Source organism: Culicoides brevitarsis, chromosome 2 (assembly GCF_036172545.1).
Source record: "Culicoides brevitarsis isolate CSIRO-B50_1 chromosome 2, AGI_CSIRO_Cbre_v1, whole genome shotgun sequence".
Classification (NCBI taxonomy): Eukaryota; Metazoa; Arthropoda; class Insecta; order Diptera; family Ceratopogonidae; genus Culicoides; species Culicoides brevitarsis.
Window position 1 is genome coordinate 14,475,093 of NC_087086.1, and position 16,485 is coordinate 14,491,577.

The 16,485-nt window shown below is 26.6% G+C and overlaps 1 protein-coding gene across 2 annotated transcripts; it reads left to right on the top strand.

Annotated features, from left to right (window-relative positions):
* Positions 1-345: 345 nt before the first annotated feature.
* Positions 346-9,081, top strand: LOC134830785 (uncharacterized). 2 transcript variants are annotated; one of them, XM_063844367.1, is made up of 9 exons: positions 346-846; positions 3,452-3,574; positions 3,978-4,400; positions 5,000-5,975; positions 7,362-7,662; positions 7,723-7,890; positions 7,951-8,205; positions 8,287-8,388; positions 8,812-9,081. In XM_063844367.1, the coding sequence occupies exons 1-9, from the start codon at positions 678-680 to the stop codon at positions 8,980-8,982; spliced, it is 2,688 nt and encodes an 895-aa protein (XP_063700437.1). In that variant the 5' UTR covers positions 346-677; the 3' UTR covers positions 8,983-9,081. The 2 variants fall into 2 exon arrangements, with proteins under 2 accessions (XP_063700437.1, XP_063700438.1); XM_063844368.1 differs by lacking the exon at positions 8,287-8,388.
* Positions 9,082-16,485: the final 7,404 nt, after the last annotated feature.

The following is a 16,485-nucleotide window of genomic DNA, read 5'->3' on the forward strand; positions in this document are numbered from 1 at the left end:
TCCACAGATAAACAAGCATGACGAATTCCGTTAAATAACACATGCGAGCTGCTACCGTATCAATGATATATATTTTTATTGTCACACCGTTTAAATTCAAGAACATCTCTCTTAATCCCCGCTGTTTACTTTCATATCTCACGAAAAAATTAAGGCAAATAAGAGAATTGTCACACTCAAACAACAATAATAAAAGCGAAGCGCAATCTTCGGTAATTTAATCTTTCTACACTTCTGTACGGGAGAGAAAGATTTGTTTTCTTGATCTCCATATCTTTTTTGTGATGAAAGATAACACAGAGCAGCTTCGGATTCCAACTCTGAGATTCAGTTTCATCTCGGACTTCAATCGGTTCACAACTTGGTCGCGAGGAAAAAGGCTCGGAAAATAATTTTCTTATCTTATCTTGAAATAATTAAATATTAAGTAAATACTGAGGAAAAAAAGTCAGTAGTACTTTTTTTTAAAAAAGAAAAGTGAAGGAAAAATAAAAAAACTCGGAAAAAAATCGAAACGACAAACAGCGGAAGCAACAAATTTATTCATCATATACGTTAATGAAGACAAATGAGATGCTCAAACTTGTGCCTTTTTCAGTCGCTTCTTAAGTAGACTGACTTTGTGTTGATTACAAACTTTAAATTTCAATAATTAGATAGAAAAAAAATATAAAAAAATGGGGGAAGGCACGAACGAAGATCACGCGGCGGCCATTAAAGAGATCAACTGTGGCGTCATGACGGCAGATTTGACAAAAGAAACGAAAGCGCAAAAGTTTTGTCGCAAACACGGGATTAACCCGAACCTAGTGATGCTGAAAATTACGCTTTTCGTCATGTACGGAGGTGAGATCTTGTTACATAACCTCAAATAACCTCAAACAAACAAAAAAAAAGTGAGGTTAGAATTTTTGTTTGACGTTAATTTTTATATTTGTTCAGATTTTGTTATCATTTCCATTGTTTCTCCTCGTCAGCGAAGAAATTCCGCAACTTGAGTAATCTTTCGCGATGTTTTTGGTGAAGTTCTTCAATGGTATCCAAACTGCCTCCTAAATCGGCGGGTAAACATTCCCGCGGAATTTTGCCTTCAAATGTTTTGGTAAAGTCCGTTGAGGTTCCATGCACAAATAATTTTCGCTCCTTGTTGAAAAATGGTTTAATAATGCTCAAAATACTCTCAAAGTACCACGGAGCGTTGACAATGTGAATTTCCTCAAGTTTCCCGGGTAATCCTTGTTGAACGAATTTGCAATAGGCAGCGACACTTTTCAAGGAAATCCTTCGTAAATGTCCAAGACTCACATTTTTGGCGTCATACAAGAAATAAATCCCAGATCGGGGCCCGTGACTGTTTAAACAGGACATGATCGACATGAGATACGTTTTGATGCAGTTGTCCATGAAAAAATTGTTTGGATCTTCGTTCTGGAGACGCGCGAAAACGATCGAAACATTTTTCGGAGTGACAGGAAGGAAAAAGTAATACCTAAAAAAAAATTTTAAATTTTATTTTAATTTTTTTAAGGAAATTAAATAACTCACTGATTGTCTAAACATTGTTGCACCGCATCCGACGTCGGATCACAATCATCAAAAAATGTCGGAAGACTTCGTTTGTATTTGTAGTAACATTGAATGGCGTCTCGCGTTTGCTCAAAGTGTTTCTCGCACGCCACATAAAATAGCAGTAATTGATGGTCCGTAATTGACGCAGGCATTCCCTCTGGTTGAGATTCGCGCAAATCGTGGAGAACGCTCTCCGTGACATTCTCTCGTGCGAGCGCCGTCTTAAGGTCAAAATCAAACTTTAATGACATACTTGAGCTTTTTTGTTGTGTTTTGAAGTGAGATGATGAGAGAAATTTGTTTGTTTAATTTATTTTTGTGCTTTTCGTTTCCGTGATGTTTGATGTGTTGCTTTGTAAACGAGAGACACGATGAAACTGTTGACCACATAAATAAATATTTTTTACAAGACCTAAAGATGCGAGTGTTAAAATTTGAAAAATTAAGAAAGTTTCAGTGAAATTTTGATAAAATCGTATTTTTAAATAAAATTTTAATAGAAATGATATAAAATTGAAATTAGAATTGAAGAGTGAAAAATTATTCAAGAGTCTTAAAATTTGGTTTTGAAAATTAGATTTACAAATATTTTTCCTCAAAATAATGAAAAAAATCCAAAATTAAGTCAATTTCATACATTTTTTAAGAAATTATTTTTAAATTGTAAATTTTTCCAATTTTTCTCTTAAAAATTAAAAATTTTTTTTTTACTTATTTTTTTTACGCATTTTTTCCATGACCGATTTTGAAAAATTATTTAATTAATTAAGTTAATTTAAACTTAAAATTAATTATAAACTTATTTTTTCTAAAAATCGTTAATGAATTTTTATTCTTGCCTTTGAGATTAATTTTGGCAAAAAAGAAAGATTTTTCATGAAAAATTTCAAATAAGTGAATTAATTAAAGAATTTTTATTAAAACTTTTTATTTATTTTTTTTTTAATTTTTATTAAAATTTTTATTAAAATTTTTATTAATATTTTTAAGAAAATTTTTAATTCATGATCAGTTTTACTAAATTTTTACTAATTTTCTGAAATATTTCATTTTTTTTTTAAATCTTTATCTTTGAGAAATTTTAAAATTTATCAAAATATTGAGTCTTTTTCAGTTTATGTTCTTTCTTATGACATTTAAAATTAATTCAAACCATTTTCTACTCAAAATTTTTAAAATAAATATAAAACTTGAATTTTTTGCTTAAAGTTAAGATTACCTAGATAAAATTAAAAATTTTGAAAAAATTGTTCGATAAATTTAACGAATTTCTTTAAAAATCCAGTTTTTCACTTTAAAAATTTTAAATTTATCAAAAAATATTTTTAATTAGTGACTTTAGATTTAAAACTATAAATCTCTGTTGTTTTTGTTATAAATCTTCATCTAATCACTCAAAACGGACAAACATCCATCAAAGTGATTTTTTCCATCTTCACCTGTTGGCAACGTTTTACCCAAATACAAATTGTCTATTTAACCACAAATTATTCATTTCTCTTCGCATTTCTGTTGCATAACTTTACGATGTTGCTTTAAACTTTACGCACAAAAAAAAATCGAAGCTACGTGCATTTTTACAAATTTTAAACACAAATACACTCACATTTTGAATATTAATGGTGCTCATGAATTAAAAACTAAAAAAAATATCGATTTGAATATTTATGAAAAATTTGCAATTTAAATGCGCCAAAAATTATATAATTGTACAAAATGTAGCTGAAAACGTTTTTCATCTCTTAGATTAAAGTTAATTGCTGTTTAGAATAAAATGATGACATCTCACGAATTTATCTAGCGATATTTATCTTTTTAAGTTAAACGCGATCTGCGATAAGATAAGAGATGAGCTTTAATTAATTTTTGTGACTATTTTTAGCGACATCATCTTTGTTGCCTTATCTGACGATTCACATGCAAAGTATTGGGTTAACTGTGGAGGAAATTGCTATAATTTACTTGGCATTGCCGTTCACGACGTTTTTGAGTCCTCCCATAACTGGTGAGTAATTTCCTGAAAATTAAAAAAAAAAAATAAAAATTGATTAAAATTAATTTAAAAAAAATAATAGTTTAATTAAAAAAAAAAAATTAAAATTATTGAACTTATTTTTTTTTTTAAATTATTTAGTAAAATTTTATTTTTTTTAAATCAAATTAAATTATAATTACAAAAAATTTAGTGAATAAAAATAAAAATTAATTAATTTTATCAAAATTAAAATTATATTAGGTTTCAATTAATTAAATAAGTTTAATTAATTATATTTAATTAATTATTTAATTTAATTAATTAATTTTTAATTTTCGTTTAATTAAATTTTTTAAAATTATTTTTTTTTTAAATTTAAATTAAATTAAAAATTTAAAAAAAAATTGTTACTTACCTACTTTTCCTCCCAAAGGCTTTCTCGTTGACAAATTCGGTCGTTACAAGCCTGTGGTCATCATGAGTCTCATCTTGAACGCCGTTTTTCATCATTCGCTTTTGATGATTCCGCAACAAGAGATTCCCGGAAAGATGCCAGCTGCGTATGTGATGCGTCATCCGGAGCAGGGCACAGTTGAGGTTTGGTGGAGTCCTTGTCCGAGTCGTGAATGCCCAGATGACGAGGAATTAGTCATCATTATTGATCAATGTTTGGACCATTGTTTGTTGCACGAGCAGAATCCGAAAGTAGAACGTGTTCAACCGCCAACGGATAATCCCGTGTTGGTGATGGATGACCCCGAATACGATAATTTGAACTTTACTTTGAGTAAAAACAAGAAATTAGCAAATGGGAAGACAACAGGAGGAAGTAGCACGACGGAAGCTTATATTGAAAGTAAGTTTTTTGATAATTTTTTAAATAATTAAAAAAATTAAAATTATAAAAAAAATATTTTCTTTAAATTTTTAAATGTTTTACAAAAAAATTACTTTAAAAATCATTTTTTTCTTATTTTTTTTTTTTATATTTTTTGTAAAATATTAAAAATATTTTAAAATTTTATTGAAAGCAAAATTTTCTTATTTTTCCAAGTTTTTAGTAACAAAAAGTCGATTTTGATAAAAAAAATTTTAAAGAATTTTTGACATATTATTTAAAAAAAAGTCTGGAAACTCGAACTTTTTTTCATTAAAAACTTTGAAACATAAAAAAATCTTGATTTTCGCCTAAATTTTAAACAAAAAAAAATAAAAATAAATTTTAATTTAAAATTTTTGGAGACTCTTTTTAATATTTTTTTCGTCAAAAATTTAAATAAAAATTTAAATTTTCTTATTTCTTTTATTTTTCACTTTCAATATTCCCTTAAAAATTAGTTTTTTGGGGGGTTTGACTTTTAATATTCCCTTAAAAATTAAAAAAATAAAATTAATAAAAAAAATAAACTTTAAAATTTTTAATGTAAAAATTAATAAAAATATTTTTTCTCGCAGCAACAACCGAAGAAAGTGAAGAAAGCTGGGTTGCCGAAAGTGAAGAATCTGCCTTTTTCCAACTGGACATGCATCCCGATTTAGGAGATCCCATCGAGCAGCTTGGCATGGAAATCGAGCAAGATGACAACGACACCGTAACCGACTTCAAGACACGTTTCGGCGTCAAACTGTTATGGGACTCGGGCGTCAACGTAACCGAACTCGAGGAAGAAGATTTACGTTGTGGCGGCTTAGTTTTGACCTCAAACATGAGTTTGCAGTCCACGGAACGCCTTTCGCAATACGCCATCGATTGCATGGTCCAAAAATGCCAATTTCGTCGCGGCGGACCTGAAATCTGCCCCCCAGATTATGTCGAGTCAGACGACGCCACATTCTGGATTTACTTCGTTTTGCGTTTCCTCGCAACGACAATGCTGAGTGCCGCTGTCACAATTATGGATCCGATCGTCTTGACAATGGTGGAAAAATATGGCGGCGATTTTGGGCGCGAAAGACTGGCGTCGAGCATTGGCATGGCGATTTTCTCTCCGATCACGGGTTTTATGATTGATTATTCGTCGCGGGGACTTGGATACACGAATTACGCGGCGGCTTTTTATACGTACGATATTTTGTTGATAATTAGTGCGATAACGGTTTTCATGATGCCTTTGGGAGAAAAATTGCCAGCTGATAATGTTTTCAAAGATTTGGTGACGTTGCTGAAACGCCCGCATGTGATGATGTTCATTCTGTTTTTGTTTATTCTCGGCAACTTCTGGGGCTTCATCGAGAGTTTCTTGTTTTTGTATTTGAAGGAGCTTGGCGCGCCGAATTATTTGTTGGGCATTACAATTACAGTTGGAACAATGAGTAGTGTGCCGTTCTTGTATGGCGCTGAAAGGATAACGAAGATTTTTGGACACGTGAATTTGATTGTGATTGCTTTTATTGCTCATTCAGGACGTTTAGTTGGATATTCCTTAATTGAGTAAGTAAATATTTTTAATTTTTTATTGAAATTTATTTAAAAATTTTATATTTTCTTCAAAAAATATAAATTTTTGGGGAAAAATAGTTAAAATTAAATTGAATGCTAAAAATTATTTTTTTTTTATTTTTGATTTATTTTTTAATTTTACTTTAATTAAATTAAATTAATTAAAAATTAATTAAAATTAAAATTAATTAATAATTTATTCAATTAATTTACTAATTTTAATATAAAATTATATTTTTATGTATTATTTTTTTACCGCATTTCGTGTGCCAAAATTTGGTTGAAAAGTGACTTGAGAAAAAAAGTACGATTTTTGCTCCTCATATGATAAAATCGTTTTTTTTTTATTTGATCAAAAATCGATCAGATATCAATGGAAATCAACTTTAGAATGAATATTTATTAACTTTTAGCTTTGAAACCCATCAAAATTTGGTTGAAAAGTGACTTGAGAAAAAAAGTACGATTTTTGCTCCTCATATGATAAAATCGTACTTTTTTTATTTGATCAAAAATCGATCAGATATCAATGGAAATCAACTTTAGATTGAATATTTATTAACTTTTAGCTTTGAAACCCATCAAAATTTGGTTGAAAAGTGACTTGAGAAAAAAAGTACGATTTTTGCTCCTCATATGATAAAATCGTACTTTTTTTTATTTGATCAAAAATCGATCAGATATCAATGGAAATCAACTTTAGAATGAATATTTATTAACTTTTAGCTTTGAAACCCATCAAAATTTGGTTGAAAAGTGACTTGAGAAAAAAAGTACGATTTTTGCTCCTCATATGGTAAAATCGTACTTTTTTTTATTTGATCAAAAATCGATCAGATATCAATGGAAATCAACTTTAGAATGCATATTTATTAACTTTTAGCTTTGAAACCCATCAAAATTTGGTTGAAAAGTGACTTGAGAAAAAAAGTACGATTTTTGCTCCTCATATGATAAAATCGTACTTTTTTTTATTTGATCAAAAATCGATCAGATATCAATGGAAATCAACTTTAGAATGAATATTTATTAACTTTTAGCTTTGAAACCCATCAAAATTTGGTTGAAAAGTGACTTGAGAAAAAAAGTACGATTTTTGCTCCTCATATGATAAAATCGTACTTTTTTTATTTGATCAAAAATCGATCAGATATCAATGGAAATCAACTTTAGAATGAATATTTATTAAATTTTAGCTTTGAAATCCATCAAAAGCTTGTTAAAACTTGACTTGAAAAATCTCAAGACAGTTTTTCTTCTTTTTCGAATATTCGGTCATAAAAAAATTTTTACCGATTTTTTTTTGTTTTTATTTAAATTTTTATATAAATTTGAATTTTTTTTAAATAAACACTAAAAATTATTATTTTTTCACAGAAACGCTTGGTGGTGCTTCCCCTTCGAAGCGATGGAAGCCCTTTCCTGTCACTTGATGTGGGTCGCTGCAGCTACTTATTGCGCATTTTTGGCACCAAAAGCTCTGTTGGCAACATTAATTGGCGTTTTAGGCATGGCTCATTTCAGTTTGGGTCGCGGAAGTGGTTCTTTCATTGGCGGTTTGTTAATTGGCGAAGTCGGAACTCGCGATGCCTTCCAATATATGGGATTAACGGCTTTCATTGGCGGAATTGCTTATAAGGTCATTCATTATATCTGGCTACGGAAATTCGATTCGAATGTAAGAACCGAGTTTAAACTGGTTTTAATTAAAATTTTAAATGAAAAATTATTTTTTTAGTCTGAAGATGAAGATATCCAAGAAGAAGCGGCTGAATCCGGTGAGGCAGAGAAATTAACGAAACCAGGAATGGTCGATGCGGGCACTTCAATGTCGCAAGAACGTCTCTTTTTGATGGTTCGTTTCAATCAAATTGGAAGTTTGTCGTCGTTGCCACGTGGATCGAAGGTTTTTTTTAAACGATTTTAATGATTTTTCAGTCAAAAATTGATTTTTTTTTCGTTTTAGGCTGATATCAATGACATCAAACGTCGTCGTTGCAGTTATCAAATTGAAACATCAAAAGGCGGAGGAAGTGCTTCGAAAGTAGATTTACTCAAATCTGCGCTTGAAATCAGTCATAAAACGTCACAACCGATGTTACGAAGTGGCGGAAGAAGTACAGAGTACGTAACGCATCGCAGTCGAGCAGATAGTGCCCCGAAACTCACGCAACCAAAGCATATTTCGTCGCATCCAATTTTAAGCTCCGTTGTTGATGAGGTGAGTTGATTTTTTGATATGAAAAATTATTTATGGAAAAATTTACAAAAACCACGTGACCAACTTTTGCTCAAACGTTAGGTGTCAGAGCCGTCACAACTCTCAAGATTCCGCAAAAAACACCATCAAAGCGGGATTTTGCCAATTGATCCGGAAATCGAGCACTTACACAATTATTTGAGGGTAAAATGCACCCCAAGAAATTTTTTCTGCATGCCCTTGAAATATTTTTTGCATGAAATGCCTGCAATTTAAAAAAATTATTTAAAATTAATTTTCAAAATTTAAATTATTTTGATTTTTTTGCATGAAATGCCTGCAATTTAAAAAAAATTATTTAAAATTAATTTTCAAAATTTAAATTATTTGTTTTGATTTAAAAAAAATAATTTTAAATAATTTAAAATAATAATTTTAAAAAAAAAAAAATTTTAATTAATTTTAATTTAATTTTTTTAAAATAATATTATAAATTAAAAAAAAAATTTTAAAAAAAAAAAAATTAATTTTATAAATTAAAATTAAAAAAAATAAATTTTTGTTCAATTTTTAATTTAATTTAATTAAAAAAAAAATATTTTACAAAAATATTTTAATTTTTTTTAGGATGCCGAACGTCGCGATTCCATTCCCGAAACAATCCCCGAAGGTGTTCCCGTTACGACAAATTTGCCGGCAGTGTCGATGGAAATTCACGACATCCCGGAGAAAAATGAGAATTGCACATGTGAGTGCACGTGCACTAACGAAAAGCATCTTGCTAAAACAACGACTTGACAGTGAGCTTGAAACGTGAAGATTATTAATTTTTTGTTATAAAATTAAAGTCAATGTTGTTAGAAGGTATTAAGCGTGAAATAAAAGTATTTAGTACTCAAGTTGTTAAAAAAATGTTTAAATTAATAAAAATTGAGAAAAAATTAAATAACGGTCGAAAAAATTTAAAGGTGAGGTATTGATATTTAAAATTAACCGATTACCGATTCAACGGAAAAAATATTTTTTTTTATTTAAATTTAAATTTTATTAATTTTGCTAATTTTTAACAATAAAAATAATTCAAAGTGAATTTATTTTAAATTTTAAATTATAAAAAATAAATTTTAGGTTGTTAAAAAGTAAAATAATTTAAATTTTCTTAATTTACGTCTTAATTTTATATATTGCACATTTTCTTACTCCTCATCTTGTAAGCAATTGCTGAATTTATTTCTTTAATTTAAATTTTTTATTCGTTTTTTTATCAAAATAATTTTTTTTTCTTTAAATAATTAACTATTTCTTTTTTTTTTAAATTAAAAATTTTAAAAATTAAAGAAAAAAATAATTTTTTCACAATAAAAAATAAATAAAAAATAAAATTATTAGAGGCCTTTGTCCTCCTGTTCTCTTGACATTTAACCTTAAAAAAAACACAAGAAAAAAATGTCATTTTATCTGCCATGCATCCAATTTCATCTTGCAATGCAACAAAGAAATATTCATAAATTCCCTAATAAGGCAGCAATAATTTGCGTTTAATTTATTTCATATTTCTTTATGTAAATTTTCATATCTCAGATTTTTGATTAAAAAAGTTCACAATTATTTTTTGTCTCATTCTCGTTTTTTTCCTGATTCTTCGTAACATTAAAAAAAAGTTGAGAACAATTGATTCGCAGAAGCACTATATGGCAATTTATAACTTGGCAACAAATGGAACAAGTGATTTTTATTCCGTGCAGTTTTTGTCAGTCTTCGTCTTCGAGAAGGAAGAAAAAAAAGTAAATATGCAATAATAACGTTATTACATTTGTTTATATTCTGACGTTCACTGTTGCTGCTGCTGCCTTAACAGAAGTGTAGAACGAGCATCCAACTTATCAAATTCTTGCATCTATGTTGTGTCATGGGAATTTTTTTCATTTCACATAATTTCTGATACTTTTTTTTTCGATGCACTTTTATCGCGCTTTTTCTTTACGGAACATTGACATTTAACAAGTAGGATTCAGATTTTGTGGCACACCCCGTGATTTAATTTAGCGTAATTATCGAAACCGAGAAGTGGGTAAGTGTTTGACTTGCATCGATGAGTGATTCGTAATAAAGTTATTCAAGTGTTTCGATATTTATTACAATGTTTCACTTGAGCTGTTTTCCTTCATTTTTTTTATTGTTTCTGTTCTGGTGTGTTTTCTTAACTAATTGTAACATGTGTCGAAATGCGCGACTCTCCCTTTTGTTGTTGTCTCAGTGCATTACTTTATTGATTGTAAATTTTTCTTTAATAAATTATTAAAAATTTTTGACGTAAAGAAATTTGTCGTTGGGGAAAAGGGACTAAAGCGCTTTTTATTTATAATTATTTATTTGTTTTTTTTGTAATATTACCGTATTGTAGATAATTCTTTTGGAAAAAAATAATACGAAAATAGGTTTTTAAATTCGTTCTATTTTTACGTAACACTTTTGAATTTTTAACGAAATTTTACAATATTTCAATATTTTTGACAAAATTTTTGAGAATTAATTATTTTAATGAACTTATATTAATTTATTTTTTGATTTTATGAAAAATAATTTAAAATTTGTCTAAAAAATTGCTAAAAAAAATCCAAAAATTAATGGAAAAATATTGTTCTATTAACTTCAAAATTGATGTTCCATTAATTATTAGCATTTTTTGAATTTATAACGGATTTTTTTCCATAAGAATTATCTACATTACGGTATTAATTTTTTTTAAATATTTTTTTTAATCTTAACCTTTTTTATAAATTTTAATTTTTAGTTAAAAAAAAACTTGAAATTAAATTACATTTTATTTTTAAACAAAATTAAATTTTTGCCTCCTTGAAGTATGCAATTAAGTTAACTTAACATATTTGAAAGATTTTGCTCATTTTTCATGAATTTTTTCAGTCAAATCTCTACAGAAACCTTTTTTGAACTAATATTGACATACTACAAAAAACTGCATAGAGATTCTTGAAGTAAAACTTGAGTTATTGCATTTCAAAATTTGTATGGAAAGTTAAGCCCTAAAATTTTTACAAATTTTTTCTGAATTCAACTTAAGTTTTTTTTTACCAACAATCTTTAGTTTTTTTTAAACTTCCATATTTACACCAAAAAGGGGTTTGTTTTAAAAAATTTAAATAAATTTTGTGAAAATTCTTTGAAAAATTCAAAAAATAATCAAAATGTGTTGTGTAAACTTCATTGCATACCAAAGCGGAAATAAAATTGATTTTTCTATAAAAATGACATTAATTGCATATTTTTAGGCTTAGATTTCTTCGTTAAAATCAAACAAAAAATATTTCTTGGTAGAACAAAGGTAACGGGTCTACTTTTTTGCATCAATTTATAATTTTTTGGGAATTTTTCAAAAAATTATGAAAGTCTTTGGTGACTTTTTGTGAATTTAATCAATATTTTCTATTTTTGAAAAATTTTTAAATTTTTTTCGTATCATTGAAAATTCACAAAATCTTTTCAAAACGAGTTTCTTGATATTTTTAATGATTTATTTTGGTTTTCTAAGGTATTTTTTGAAGCCTTTTAGTGAAGCCTTTCTTTTTTGTGAATTACTGAATTTTATTAAAAATTAAAAATATTTTTAAAATAATTTAAAATTCATCAAAACATAAAATTTGTTTTTTTTTATGACTTTTTATAACCTCAAATTGATCAAAAAGACACAAATTCGCCCAAAATTGTATTTTTTCTACTTTAAAACGCACAAAAAGTCAAAACTAACATGACCCTTGTAAGAAATAAGTAAGTTGCGCTCACTTATGACTCATTTGGCCATTAAATCCAGTGAATTATGACAATTCTTCCAATATTTCTTTAATGATGATGATGAGGAAGGGAGTAACTTATTGTTCTGGTTCTAATTGAATGAACAAGTTGTCGTCGCGTACTTGTTGATGCCAATCAGAAAAGTGTCTTGATTCACCGGTTTTCTTACAACGAAAAAAAAAATTGAAAAGGTGAACAAGAAGCCGATTGATGTCAAAATATGCGGGAGTGGCGGGACCTTCCATGCGAGACCGCAATTCATTAAAATATTCCAATTTCCTCTTTTCTTGCGACGACGCACGACGAATGTCTCGAAAAAAAAATAAGTAGAAATCAAGGAAGGAAAGTTCAATTGTGCGTTATTGCTTGATAAATTTATTACTTTGTCATGCTTTTTGGATTTCTTTGCGCTGAGTGAAAAGAGTTCAACGTTGTCAATTTGTTCGTTTCTCACCGTAAAATCGGGCAAAGGAACAGCATTTAAATTGATTTTATTTATTGTCCCGCGTACTTTTTGCTGCCTCTATGCGCAACAATTGGTCGTATCATTAAGATCAAAAGAAAAGAAAATCGCAAACACTATTAAACAAAAAACATGACAGAACAAACACCGTACAACTGCCTACTTCTAACGAACTAATGAAATGCAGTTAGAAGTCCACAGCATCATTAAATCTCGTGAACAAAGCTTTTTTTTTGAAAGAAACTTGTGTTCTATTCAAATCACCACCTTCGCAACTTTTTTTTTCTCTACTTGTGTTTTAACTTTTTTTTACATTGTTTGACCCCATGACTCGTTAAAGAATTGTAGAATATGAGATTTGTTGCATTTAAAACAAACTTTTTTCTGAAGTGATACTTTTCAAGACGGCGACTTGTGTCCTCGGGTAGTAAATTATTAAAAAAAATCTCAATTACACAATAAAAAATATGTTTAATTTAATGTTGAGGCGTTACCGAAAGATTAAATCCCACATATATGGTCGCGTTTAGTGCAGTTAAGTACACAAAAACATTACAAATTGGTCCATTTGCCTTTTTGTATTGCAATTTTTGATTAAGGATGGATGTTTAATCCAATTAATTATATGAAAAAAATGAGAGCAAAGCAAGAGACATAAATTATACGCCAAGATGATTTGAGGTAAAGAGTGATTTAGTAGATTTTTTATGATTTTTTTATAAAGACAAGGTTGGGAAAAAAATTATTTTTAATACAAATTAATTTAATTTTATTTTTTAATAATTATGAGTTTTAATTTAACAATTTACCTAATAATTAGAACTTCTAATAATTTTTTTATAAAATATTATTATTTTTAAAAAATTTTAAATAAAAAATAAAATTAGGTTGAATTTAATAAAATATTTTTAAATTGATCTATTAATTTTTATTTTATTTTATTTTTTTAGTTTTAATTTATTTATCATAATTCTACTTATTTATTTTATTTTTACATTATTTTTTTTTAATTATTTTTCTTTTTTTAATTAATTTTTAATTTTAAAAATTTAATTAAAATTTTTAAATAAAATTAAATTAAAAAACATATTTTTTTATTTTTTTAAATTTATTTTCAGAATTTTGAATTTATGTATTTTTTTTTTTAAAAATATAAAAAAAATTGTTTTTTAAAAAAAAATTATTTAAGGAAATAAATAAAATTAATTTAAAAAACAAAGAAATCTAAAATGTTTTAATTATTTTCAGAAATTTAGTGAAAAGTGATAAAAAAAAATTGAAAAATTTTTTAAAATTAAAATTATTTTTTAAGTCAAAATATTTAATTTTCTTTATAGTGGGTATTTTAATTTTATTGATCAAATACTTAAGATTTTAGTTAAAGTTGAAGTCTTAAAAAAAATTTCGAAAATATTTTTTCCGTAAACAAAAAAAATCGTAATTCAAGAAAAGAAGAATTCTCTTTCTTCACTCGCCACAAATATAAATAAATAAGAATAATGAAACTAATGCCTGTTACAATGCTGCATGTCAAACGAAAAAAAAAGTAGAAGAAAATTAAGTAAATACACTTATTTATGACGTGAAGTATATGGAGTTAGTTATTATTGTTATTATTATAAATCTTGAGGTCAGTCACGATATGACAAGTTATCTCTCTTTTCTCTACGTTTACTCACTTACTTTTCTTAGTTACTTGTAATAATTCTGAATAATAGCAGCCAACAAGTATAAAGAAGTCAATGGCGAGGCAATGGAAGTGTACAATATTGTTTATTTTCCTCTCTGTTTTTGGCTTAGTTTTTATTTCTTTTTTCCCTGATGCTTTTGTGCGCTGCAGAAATTGTTGCAAACTTTAAATAACAATCATATTTTATTCTTCATTTAGTATTTCTTCTTGTCATATTATCATTATTATTATCAACATCATTATATTATTACACCACTACCTTTTGCCTTTTATGACGGTGAATGGGATGTCTCGAAAAAAATTTTAAAAATTAAAAATTAAAAAAAAAAAAAAATAAAAAAAAAATTGATAAAATTAAATAAAAATTTTTAGAATAAAACCTAATTAAAAAAATAAAAAATTAAAAATTTTTTAAAAAATTAAAAAAAAAATTTAAAAAAAATAAAATTTATTAAAATAATAAATATTAAAAAATAATAAAAATAAGTAAATAGAAAATTAAAAAAAAAAACAAAAAAAATTATAAAAATAAATAATTAAAAAAAATTAAAATAAAATAAAAAAAATTAATTAAAAAAATTAATTAAATAAAATTTAAAAAAATAAAAAAAATTTATCAAAAAATAAAATAAAATTTATCAAAAAATAAAATAAAATTTAAAAATATTAAGAAAATAAAAATAAATAAAAAAAATAATAAAATTTAAATTAAATAACATAAAAAATATTTTAAAAAATAAAAAAAAATATATTTTTTTTAATTCACAAAACTTCGACGAAGGAAAAAAAATGAAATGTCCATCCTAATTCGAGAAGCAGTTAAAAACAAACAGATGCAAGCAAGTGGTATGCAGCAACACTGACACATTGTAGAAATGGCAGTGCATGTGCAGTTTGAAGCCAATAACCAAACCAATGGTACATTATTGATTTGAGGTTTTTGCATTTAATTCATCCTCATTTCTTTCTGCATTATTTTCCTCTCGTTTGCTGGGCATGCGAAATGATTTACATTTTTTACTCTCTGCAGTTGTCATGATTTTGACCCACTTTTTATTCTAATTTAGCATTTTACAATTTCATTGTCATTGATACGGTGCCTCCAGCATTGTTTGCTTGCGAACAAAAAAAAATCTCTGACACCCAGAGTGAAGTAACACAAATCAAGTCAAGGAACACTTTCCAAAAAAAAAAAAAATATCGCGCGCACGACACAATGGACGATAATTCACTTTAAACATACGATCGTCATTAATAATAAAAATAATCCTTTCGAGTAAGAAAAAAAACGAAGAAATATCAAAGATTATCTGTTTCTTTGAAGAGTCGTACACACTTTTATTGAGTGTCAAAAAAAAATATCTTATGCACCCGAGAGACAGAAGAGCGAAGACGACAAAAAAAGGATCGATAATCCATTGATGACACACATGTTCATGTCATGTTTTTGAATGTACAAAGAGAGTAAATAAATTAAAATGATACATTTTTATCAGACGACACTTAAAAAGCCAACGGAATTGTATCAGTTCAATGCATTAATAAGTAGCAGTATTGTGTCAACAAGAGATGAATCTCTGCCACCCATGTTTAACGCATATTTCTCTCTGGAGATATGAAAGAAGAAAAGAGTTGACATTTGTTTGGATGGCATGTGTTTGGAATTTTTTTTTTTGGGTGATAAGTGACTACCAAAAAAAATTTAATGGTATCGTCAAAGGAATTTTATGAGGTGAGATATTTTTTTTTTTTTTTTTTAAATTTTATTACTTGTTTAATTCAATTAAAAATTAATTGTTTAATTTAATTGAAATAAAATATTTTTTTCAATAAAATTCTTAATATTTTAAATATTTAAATTTTTAAAAAATATATTTTGTGAACATATTTTTATTATTATTTCAATTTTATTCTATAAATTCATTATCATATAATTTTCATAAGAAAAATATAAAAATTATTAATGAAATTAAAAAAAAAAAAAAACAAAATAAATTTAAAAAATATAAAACTTGAATAAGGCATAAAAAATTATATCAAGTCATTTAAGTAATTTAAATTCAATTTGACTCGATTTTTTTATGTGTAATTAATTTTAAAATTAATTTAATTTAATTTTGATTTTTTTTAAATTTTATTTTTTGTTAATTTTTTTAAAATTTTTTATTTTTTTAAATTTTCAAAAAATTTAAAAACTCTTGAAAATCCTAATTCTAAATAAGTAATGTTAAAAATTATAAACGTTCTATTATTCAAATAAAATAATCAAATTCAGGAATTTCTTACAAAAATTCCCCATCATCTTGATAAATACACAAAAATATTAAGATAATTTGTT